The 11,367-nt window shown below is 37.2% G+C and overlaps 1 protein-coding gene and 1 long non-coding RNA gene across 2 annotated transcripts; one reads left to right on the forward strand and one right to left on the reverse strand.

Moving 5' to 3' along the window:
* Positions 1 to 494: 494 nt before the first annotated feature.
* On the reverse strand, positions 495 to 5,515 carry LOC148782747 (uncharacterized). Its single transcript, XR_016053037.1, has 2 exons — positions 1,035 to 5,515; positions 495 to 691 (listed from the first exon to the last, which is right to left on the reverse strand). It is a non-coding gene; the product is annotated as an uncharacterized LOC148782747 (long non-coding RNA).
* Positions 5,516 to 8,055: 2,540 nt separating this feature from the next.
* LOC18428863 (putative polyamine transporter At3g13620) lies at positions 8,056 to 9,722 on the forward strand. Its single transcript, XM_006838161.4, has one exon. The coding sequence runs from the start codon at positions 8,077 to 8,079 to the stop codon at positions 9,475 to 9,477; it is 1,401 nt and encodes a 466-aa protein (XP_006838224.3). The 5' UTR covers positions 8,056 to 8,076; the 3' UTR covers positions 9,478 to 9,722.
* Positions 9,723 to 11,367: the final 1,645 nt, after the last annotated feature.

Here is an 11,367-nt window from a genome sequence, read left to right on the forward strand (position 1 = left end):
CACATAATTTCTTTTCTTCGAATCATAGCATTTGTACCCCTTTTTAGTAGAAGAGTGCCCAAGAAAGATACATTTAGTGGCTCGTTTTTCAAGTTTGTCTCTATTTTGTTCATGAACATAACAGGTGCACCCAAAAACTTTCAAGTGAGAAATATCAATACATCTTCCTTTTAGAATTTGCAATGGTGACTTTTCTTTTAGAATTCTACTTGGGGTTTGGTTAATCAGATATCAGGCTGTAAGAATAGCTTCAGACCAATAAACTTTTGGTATATTTATTTGGAACATGATGGATCTGGTCACCTCCAGTCAATAAATATATCCAAGTGGTCCTAGATTTATCCTCGATAAATGAGACAAAATACTTAAACCCATTATAAGAAGTTATCGGGGCAGGTCCCCAAACATCAAAATGTATCAAATGGAAGGGTTCATTAGAAAAATTTGTAGAACTTTGAAAAGGTCATCCAACTTGTTTTGAAAATTTGCACACATCACATGAACTTGAATCTGAATAAAGTCTTGGAAATAGAATCTTTAAAACATTGTCTGAAGGATGGCCAATCCTAGAGTGCCATAAATTATCATCATTAAAATTATGTCTAACTGTTAAAGCCTTATTCGGCAAATCAATTAAATATAAGCTATGTGAAGTATGCCCAGCACCAATCGTATTTCCCGTGGCCCTTTCCTGAAATATCACAGATTGAGGAGAGAATATGACGATACAATCCAAATCATTGGTAATTTAATTAACCAAAAGCAAGTTTGAAGGAAAGGATGGTAAATAAAAAACATCATGATAGTTATCGGAAAGAAAGTTGGCTTTTTCAATCCCCCGTATAAGAAACTTCACCATATTGTCAATCGACATAGGTTGGCTATTCGTGATTCTTTGAAGTTGGAAAGACATTCCAAACTCCCTGTCATATGACCACTAGCCCACGAGTCAATAATCCATGTGGATGTTTTTCGAGGCAACAAGGCACAAGAGTTAGCAAAAACATTACTTGTTTCTTAAGAAGATTTATTACCCGAGGGTGTTTCCTGTGTGGAAGTAAAGCCATTCTTTACCAATTGTTGAAAAAGTTGTGCTAACTATTCCTAGCTAAATTGAGAGTGGAAAGGCGCAGCTTGAGCGGATGGACTTGCTTGAGCAGAGGAACCTTTGTCTCGTGCCAGCCTAAGATGAGGATGTAAACCCCAACACCTATCCTTGGTATGATCAGTATTTCCACAATGATCACACCTTGTAGAGAATCTACTCCCACTGCCACGTCCTTTGCCCCTTCCACGGAGAGCAAACCCTCTACCCGAATTACTGATACGTTTGGAGAATGCGGAATTGTTGGCAGTAAGGGCAGTTCTTTCAGAATTTCAAGAGTCTCTTTATTTTGTGAAGTCATGACTTTCCTTGTAGTTTCTTCTTAACGGATTGATGCACAAACATTCATAAATGAAGAAAGTTCTTTAGACATCAATATTTGACTTATGATATTCTCATAATATGGTATCAACCCAGCTAAAAATAAGACAATTTTATCTTGCTCAATCCTTTGTTGAATTTCTTTTAGGTCGATTATAGCAGGTGAGCAAAGTTTTTTGAATGAAGCAAGATACTCTGTAATAGTTTTCTCTTCTTGCTTAATGCGAGATATTTCTTGTTTTAATTCAAAACACTGAATAAATTATCTTGTTTCTCATATATTTCTTTTATGGATCTCCATTTATCTTCAATATTCTCAGCATCAGTGAAGATTTCAGCTATATTGGGCTCGATGGAATTGGGTATCCAAGACATATCTTTTCTGTCTTCGGATATCCCATCCTCATAGGCCAAATCATCTTTAAATGGAACTTTCTTCTTTCCTTCAACATAACCTTGCTTAGATCTCCCATATAAGGAGATAAGAGCAGCCTTAGACCAAGTTAAGTAGTTGCTTCCATCAATAGACTACCAGTGAGTTTGTCATTAGTACTATACCCCTTTTCACGAAGAACTATTTTTTCTTTATCTCCCATCTTAGAACACAATATTAAAAAAAAAACTTAACTGCCAATGATCACCAAAACACCAAGAATCAACAACCAATGAGCTGCACGCCCGAATAAAACTCTAAGAAAAAATCAGAGCACATATATTCGAGAAGTGCTATGTTTCCAACACTATTTTCCCACAAAAATTTCTATTAAGAAATTTTGCACTGTTTTTAAAAACAAAATCTCTTGGCAAGATATGAAGATGCATGTGCACCACAAGTTCTGCCCGAGCATAAATTTGCCTACCAATTTTGGTCACAAGATGAGAACAAATTTTGCTTCACACGTTTTGCACACCAAAGATGGTGTAAAAAGAATGATGTTAACTTTAGATAAGGATGACTAGTTTTTTTTTTTTTTTTACGAGAGATAAAGATGCATGCGCACCACAAGCTCTCGAGCATAAATTTGCCCACCAATTTTGCCCATAAGATGAGAAAAACTTTTGCTCCACACGTTTTGCACACCAAAGATGATGCAAAAAAACATGATGTAAACTTCAGATAAGGATGACTAGTTTTTTTTTTTTTAGAATCAAGAAGATCCACTGATTTTTGCACAAGTTTGCAGTATCGTGAAAAATATTCTGTGTAAAGAGAGACACAACAATGGTAAAAAAACTTACTGGTTCAATAATGGTAGAGGCTAGAACGAGTCACTCTCAAATTTTATAGAGATTAGATCAACATGGACCCAAACAACAACCGTTAGTAGCTCTGAAATCGATCTGCTCTGATACCACGGAGAAAAAATAAATCAAATGAACGAGTAGCGAGCATATACGTGATTCAGCAAGATGCCTACATCCATGGAAGAAGAAATTCACTATTATGCTTTTTTTATCTCGATTACATGGGCTACAACATATTTATATACACAATGATACACAATATCATAATCCCATAAAAGTAACTCAACACGGTGAACTAACCGGGAGAGACTCCACAAAGATAGACGACTCTGTTTTTTAGCTGTAACCATCCATAAAGATCGGGTCAACTTTCAACAATGTAGAAGCACCTGTGTGTCTTGAGTCTAGAACCAGGACTAGAATGTCCATGCTTCCTGCAAATCAAACAATGTGTGATGGCTCGGTGACCTACACGCAACGGGTGTAATATGGAGGGCTATTCTCCTGACCTTCTAAAGGATGTAGTCAGCATAGGGGAAGCCGACATCGAGAATTTAAAAAAAGAAGAGGCTTCCTCTATGACCCTGAAAATAAAATCGACAGCAGTTGTTGCAAAGATATGCCGTGAGTCTCTCACCACTGCGGCATCACCACTTCGGGCTGGAACAGACGGAGCTAGGAATTGCACCATCATTTCATCGTCTTGACATGGTTTATGTGAGACCCAGAGGTATCAATACACTCTGCAGTATTACGAAGGCCTGGTGCTCATCATGAGGATCCTGTCAAAGGCAACCCTTCAATGCAATCCATAGTATCGAGTGACTATTACTAGAGGTGGCATACTAACTCGGCTAGGCTTGTGAATATTTGAGACTTGTGAATTGTACAAAAATCCTTTCAAGATGACAAATCTTGCAAGAGAGGGGCTCTTTAAAATTCGAATAAGTGACCAGGATCGGGCATTGCAAGAACCGGTATGAATCGGTGGTCTGGATCGTCATTTTACTGTATGGAAAAAATAGTCAACTGGAAAAAAAAACATATGCAAAAATAGTGAACTAACAAAAAAACCGTCTAGATCGGTGAATCATCATTTTTACAATAGCAAAACGACGTTTTTACTACATCAAAATGTCGTTCTACTATAACAAGTAACCGGTTCTCTTGTAGACCCAGACAATTTCCTATTTACTGATAGAATCGACACAGCTTGACCGATTCCTAGATCAGACCCGGTGATTTCATGTCAACCCGAAATTTTTAAAATCGCTACTAGAAACACATGGGAGATGAGATGACACACATCATCATCACAGATGTGATTATATGCCACCTACAAATACTTGACAACAATCTTTCTCTTGTGAGTCCCATGTTAACCTTTTTCCTTCCCTAGGTTTCACTCCAGGATTTTTCTCTCCAGGAAAGAGAGGAGTGCCCTTCATCTCTATGTGAGAACTGTTAAGGGTATTTGTTCATTTTGTACCCTCAAGGGTATTTTTATCTACTATACATATATATATATATTAATATGTAAAACTAAATGTTGAGTGGAATGAATGATTCGTGGTTTTCTCTTCACTTTCTCTCTCTAGGGTTTCATAAGTTTTACATGGTATCAGAACATGCTTTGAGGTCAGGTGGACTGGACAAAGTATAAAATAAGCCATCATGTATAGAACCTTTTAAATACCTCAAAATCTTTTTTGTGGCTTTCTAATGAAGTTGTCAGGGAGTCTACATGATCTAACATACTGTATTCACTGCATAAGCAATGTCAAGACGTGTAAATGTAAGATATTGAAGACCACCAACTACACTTCTGTACAAGAAAGGATTAGGTAATAATTCCCCTTCTTCAATCCTTAACTTCCTATTTACTTCAGCCTGGGTAGAAATAGGTTTGCATCCCAAATCTTTGTTTTAGAGAGTAAGTCAAGAATATACTTATGTTGGGTGAAAACAATGTCTTTTTAGTTCCGATGAATTACAATCCCCAAAATATATTTTAGTTCTCCAAGATCCTTCATTTCAAAGTTCAGTTTCAATTCTTTCTTAATATGTTCAATGCATTTAATATCATTTCCAGTAATAATGATGTTATCCACATAAATTAGAAGGATAACAATACTTGAGGATGATCTTTTAAGAAATAAAGAGTAGTCAATCTTGCTTCTTTGATAACCAATACTATGGAGTAGACAACTGAATTCTCAAACCATGCCTGAGGAGCTTGTTTGAGTTCATAAATCATTTTTTTTAATTTCCAGACGTGATGTGGTCGTAAGGGATCTTCAAATCCTTTAGGTTGTTGTATGTACACCTCTTCTTTAAAATCACTATGAAGGAATGCATTTTTCACATCAAGTTGATGCATTTTTTACCTTTGAAAGGAATGCACTTTCAATAGGGTATTTTATTTTTAAGGTCTTGGAGATGGTGTCAGGAGAAGAAACGGTTGTAGAGTAAATCTGGTAGTCTGACCGATGTCTAAGAGGTTGTGTGGAGCGAGAGGAACGACGTGGTGGCATAAGTGAAACTGCTAAAGGTCTTTTAGATAAATCATGTTGCACTATGGGATATGCATCTAAGTTTGAAATAAGAGAAGAAAAAAAAAGTGATGAAACATCTGTCAAGGAAATAAGTTGTTGATCAGACCTATCAGAGTGAGGCGATGACTGATGAGGGTGATGTTGTTGAGATGGTTCATCACTCTCACATCTCGATCAAGGAAGATTTACTCCAGAAAATTATAGTCTTGATTATACGAATCATGAGGCAAACTTGAAGATGAGTATATCAAACTCTCGACCCTGAGAAGGAGTACGTGCTTGCACTAAAAGGGATATCAAAACTAACTACAAAGGGGTCATTAGGCTTTTAAAAACGTACCTTCCTTGTAAGTTTTGAGAAGACTTTCTATACTTCTTTGCCGTATACGTCATATATACTTGCCCTCCTATCTAGCTGTCCAAAGTATTTAATGAATAAATTTATATAGTATATTTGTTTTTGCCATGTAATAAATAGGTGTGATGTTTCTTAAATTATTTAATGGGTAGATTTATATGGTACATTTTTTTTGGTATATACTGTCTAATTATGTAATACTTTAACTATGGTATGGTGACAAATATACTATAAAATGTATTCATTAATTACATAAACATCACACCTACTTATTACAAAAAAAATACATGATTTTTATTTTCTCTTTACAATGGTTTAACTATGGTATGGTGATTGCAGTCACTCCATAACTATGGTTAAAGTTTTTCTTTAATTGAAAAGAGGCTCATAGAAATTTGGGTCTCACATTTTTGTGTTTATGATTTAGAGAGAGAAAAGAAGGAAGAAGGAAGAAGGAAGAGAGGAAAATAGGGCTCGGCACATAACCATTAGGGTTTATAGAGAGAGAGGAAGGAAGAAAGAAGAGGTCATCGGCTTCACAAACCCTAATGGAAGAGGCTCTAACTGATTTTTAGAGAGAGAAAAGGAAGATTGGATGCAGATAGTTTGAAAAGAGTTTTTCTCTCTTATTTGGGATGTTTGAGAGAAATCTTTAACTATACTAATTTGTGAAAAGGCCCCAACTGATCTTTAGAGAGAGAAAAGGAAGAAAGTTTTTCATTTTCTTAAAAACAGCAAGCAGAGCTGAAGGATTAAGATTGAGAAACTAATCCTATATGTACAATTGCTTGCTCCTATAACTTTACCGTTTACACTATAATGTTTATCTTTGTTTTCACATAATCAAAAGTAAAATATTGATTATTTGGTCATTTAGTAACGCTCTCTGTTTCTCATTCATCAGTAAAAGACTATGTTTTGAGCTCTACTTTGTGCCATTATTGTATTTTCATAAAAACAATTATCACAAATAATCACAAAAATTTGCATGTATATGATTTTCTTTACACAATGATTTACTTTACAAAATGATTTTTGTTGTAAGCAGTATTTCATTTGCACAATGAGTTTCCAAAATAACAACTGAAATCTACATCTATTTGTTTACATTTTTTAAAAAAAGGGAAAAAAAAAATTCATAACTTGAATCTGTAACTGTGGCTATTTGTTTAAGTTTTTGTTTTTTAAATAAATTTTTTTTTAAAAAGCATGAAAGTAGCAATGATTGTAATACACAAAACATGAAAAAAATAATTTATCTTTCTAAAAAAAACATATAGGTAAAAAAAGATACGATTTTTGGCCTGATTTAAATCGTATTAGAAAAAAAGCGCGTTTTAAATGTTTTTATGAAAACTACGCTATTTTTTGGCAACCTTTTCAAAAAGTCATCATTTAAAACTGTTTCCATGAAAACACCGAATTTTTTAAAAAATTGCAGATTAAACAGCGATTTGTTAACTATGGTTGAATTGGAAGCAGGCCGGTTATCAAAATTGGCTCCTGGGCGTGGCCGGTTTTAGTCGGTTAGGGTGGTCAATAGTTTGGCCAACCTAACTTAAAAAAAATTCAAAATAATTATAAAAAACAAATTTGTTTGTAAGAAAATTTTTTAATAATTTTTACTCTTTTAGAAAAGATTGGGAAGTATTTTGGCTATAAATATTTATTTTTATATTTTCCTTTTTATGGATTATTTTAAAATACGTCTAAGTATATATTGATTTTTTAAAATCTATTTTCACTACTTTTTTAATCTTATCTAGATGTATTTTGTTTAATTATACTTTAAATATATGTTTCATATTTTTTCTATATAATTTTTAGATTTTTTTTAAACTATAGGACCGGCCATAAAGGGGAGTTACCGAGACCTATGTTAAGCTACTCGGACCCTGGCTAGGTTCCGAGCCCAGATCATACAATCGAACACTGCTCTCAATTACTCTTGCCCTAACCGACCTACCCACCGCATGCGGCAACTCAAAAGACCCATGGAAAAGTCCATACATGAGTCAGCGGGTGCAAGAGCCTCAACTCATTGTAAAGAACTCAAAAGCGGAAAAAGTTTCAAAAAAATTATATTTAAAAAATAAAAAAATAAAAAATTCTATTTTATTTTTCATCTTCATGTTCATCTTAATCCCTAAAATTTTAGATTAAAAATCCATGATTTTAGGAAGAGGGGTCACATATGTATAATATGATTAGGCTGATTCAGTCATCCCATCCAGGATATATATATCTCTCTGGATGCCTGTGCCCGTGCCTTGCACATCTCCTAATATGGAAAAAGATGACGTGAAATTCTAAAAAAGGAAAGGAAAACCAGGCCTTGATTCCTCTAAAAATGTCTGAGCAACTTGATTCCTCTCTCTCTTCCAGACATGCCGGAGGAGCCCCCAAATGCAGATCCAATTCTTATCCCCAACAACCCTACGACCCATAAATGCCCTAAAAAAACCAAACCCAGTCCAACCCCAACCCCTCCCATGGTCCGGTCCTCTAATTCCATGGCCTCCAGCCTCGAGGAGGCCATGCTCACACATGAGAAGGATCAACATCAGAAGAACTCCAAGAAATTAACCCTTATTCCTCTTATCTTCCTCATCTTCTTCGAGGTCTCTGGTGGCCCTTTCGGCGAAGAGCCTGCAGTCCAAGCTGCTGGACCCCTCTTCGCGATCCTCGGCTTCCTGATCTTCCCCTTTGTGTGGAGCATTCCGGAGGCCCTTGTCACTGCCGAGCTCGCCACTGCGTATCCTGGCAATGGTGGCTATGTCATATGGGCTTCTGAGGCATTTGGCCCCTTTTGGGGCTTCCTGATGGGGTGGTGGAAATGGGTCAGTGGCGTCATCAACAACGCTGCGTACCCTGTCCTCTGTGTCGATTACCTCAAGCTCGTCGTGCCTCCTCTCTCTGGAGGCTGGCCGAGAACCCTTGCCGTATGTCTGTTCACGATTGTGCTCTCTTTCCTTAATTACACGGGCCTAACCATCGTTGGTTGGACTGCTGTCTGCCTTGGCATCATTGCCCTGATCCCCTTTCTGTTCATGGCTCTCGTTTCGATCCCGTCACTGAAGCCACGCAGATGGATGGACACGAGCCCAGAACACAAGAACTGGCCCTTGTTCTTGAACACCCTTTTTTGGAACCTCAATTTTTGGGACAACGCCAGCACCATGGCTGGAGAAGTGGACAATCCCCAAACGACCTTTCCCAAAGCCCTGTTCTCTGCAGGAATCCTGGTCTGCCTTGGCTACATAATCCCACTTCTCGCAGTTACTGGGAGCCTCGAGCTCAGCGAATCGAATTGGGGCGACGGGTTCTTGGCCGAGGCAGCAGGGCGCATAGTGGGCCGATGGCTCAAGTTTTGGGTCGAAGCCGGGGCAGTTCTCTCAGCCATTGGGCTCTTCGAGGCACAATTGAGCAGCGCCTCCTTTCAATTGCTTGGCATGGGGGAGCTCGGGTTCTTGCCTGCACTCGTGGCTCGAAGGTCGCCATGGTTCAACACCCCGACCTTTGGGGTGGTGGTCTCTGCAGCCGGCAGCCTTGCAATCTCGTTCATGAGCTTCACAGATATCATTTCTTCTGCGAATTTCTTGTATAGCTGCGGGATGTTGCTCGAGTTCGCATCATTCTTGTGGCTGCGGTGGAAGAAGGGAGAGGTGATGAGGCCATACAGGGTACCCATGGGGATGGCAGGGCTGGTGGGATTGTGTTTGGTGCCATCGGCATTCCTTGTGTTTGTTATGACAATGGCGACTAAGATGGTGTGTGCCATCAGCGCCGGTGTGACGGTGGTGGGCGTGGCGGCGTATTTCTTGATGGGGTGGTGCAGGCAGAGTAAGTGGTTGGAGTTTGAGAAAAAGGCGCCGGAGGTTGCGATGGACTGAACCATGTGAACCACAAGGTTGTGGTGGACTGAGCCATGTGAACCGTAAGGGTTTCTTGATGCCTTTCTCCAGGGATTTGGGTTGGCTTTTTTAGTCTTCTACTTGTAACTCTTGTTTTTGAGGATATGGTATACAATGGGTGATTCAGTTATAGTGGCAATACCACATATTGTATACGTTGTTATTGCACTCATTCATGTCATATTGTTAAAAATAATAAGGTGATAATCATGTCTTGGAAACAATCTCCCTCCAGTATGCTCATTGATGTTTATAGTGGAGCAATGCTCCACAGCTATTTTATTTTTTTTAGATTGGCTAGCGCACTTGTTATCCGATGTGAAATCTCACAGTTTGGATGTGAAATATGAAAATTTGGATGTCTAACAGAGTTTAAGAAAATTAAACTTCGAGTATAGTCGATGGATTAAATGTAACCATTGAATTTCACATCCAATAGTCAAGATTAATTGTGACATTCATATATCAAAAATAAGTGATCCCATTTTATACTTTTTCTTTTTTTGAATTTTATCGCTCAATACATTTTTCTAAGATTTTGATTTTTCGAAGTACCGATCGGGGCATTTGAACCTAGGATTCTGATTTTTCGAAGCACTGCTCAGGGCATTTGAACTACGGCATGCACTATAATAAAGGGAAATAAATAAGTTAATAGAGAGATCAATAGGGAGTGAACCTGTTTTGTAGTCCAAAGATCGAATCAAAAAAATATCTAGGGGAAAAAGTGGCAGACAAATTCTGAACCACCTCAGAACCGCTGACCTTGCTCGCTGATCCACCGGCCCTAAGACCCACCGCCGAACCTATGGTTCCAAGCTGCTCATTGGTTTTTAAAACATTATTTCAATTGATATCAAAATAAATAACGGTTAAAATATGGCCTAGGCCCAATGGAAGAAAGTAAAGCCCCTCCTCAAGACTTACCAAAACTGCAGTTTCAGCGTCGCAAAATATTCAAATCGATATTCTAGACCTTGACCGGTATGGTTGTGATAAAAAATATGAATTTCAAACCTTAAAAACAATATGTACTATAACGCATTATCTACGATGTCGCTTTTGAAGTGCTCGTGTATCAAAAATATTTGTTCTAGTTTTTTAGCTACAAATTTCTTATTCAATGGTGGAAATTAATTATAGAGCCATTTTAGAGATTTTCTATGCCCAAAGTATTTTTTCGAAAAAGAATTCGAAGTGAAGCTTTACTTTATGTAAGGCCTATGTCTAGGTCTTATAGAAACTGCATCCAATAATAAAAGGGTGCAGTTGGCATACGGATGTATCCGTAGCTGTAGAGGTAAGGTGCACTTTCAAATTTTATCATGGTATATAATTTTGATGTAAAATGTTTTTAGGATTATCTCAAAATCTATTTTTATATCTAATTATAAAATTTTAAATTTCAAAAATTGTTAAAATCAAGTAGATCTATAAACATATGAAAATCTTGTAAATGGACGGTGTAGATAATATGTTGTAAAATGCACTATTTTTTAGACTTAAAATCTTTTTATACTTCATGATCATACATCTCGATGTCCAGATGACCAATAAAAAGGTTTTTCAATATTAAAATTACATTTTTCTGATAGATTTTGAGGTGCATCCGTAGTTCAACATTATAAAGTTGCATCTTTATATAAACTTTTTCCATAATAAAAAGGTATATATTTTATATCACCATGGCTGCATGTTGTAGCACGCCCACATATGGAGGGTCCAAGATACTTTAACACTTATGTCTTCTGCCATTCTTTTTCATCATAATGCACAAGGGTATGTTTTCGAGGCCATGAGAAGCAACACTCTTGCCATTTATAAATGAGAAACGAGGACTGGAGGTTGATTAGATTATTTTCCCAAATT

The sequence above is a fragment of the Amborella trichopoda genome, chromosome 3, assembly GCF_054954075.1.
Source record: "Amborella trichopoda isolate Santa Cruz 75 chromosome 3, AtrichopodaSantaCruz75HAP2 v2.0, whole genome shotgun sequence".
NCBI classification, from domain to species: Eukaryota; Viridiplantae; Streptophyta; class Magnoliopsida; order Amborellales; family Amborellaceae; genus Amborella; species Amborella trichopoda.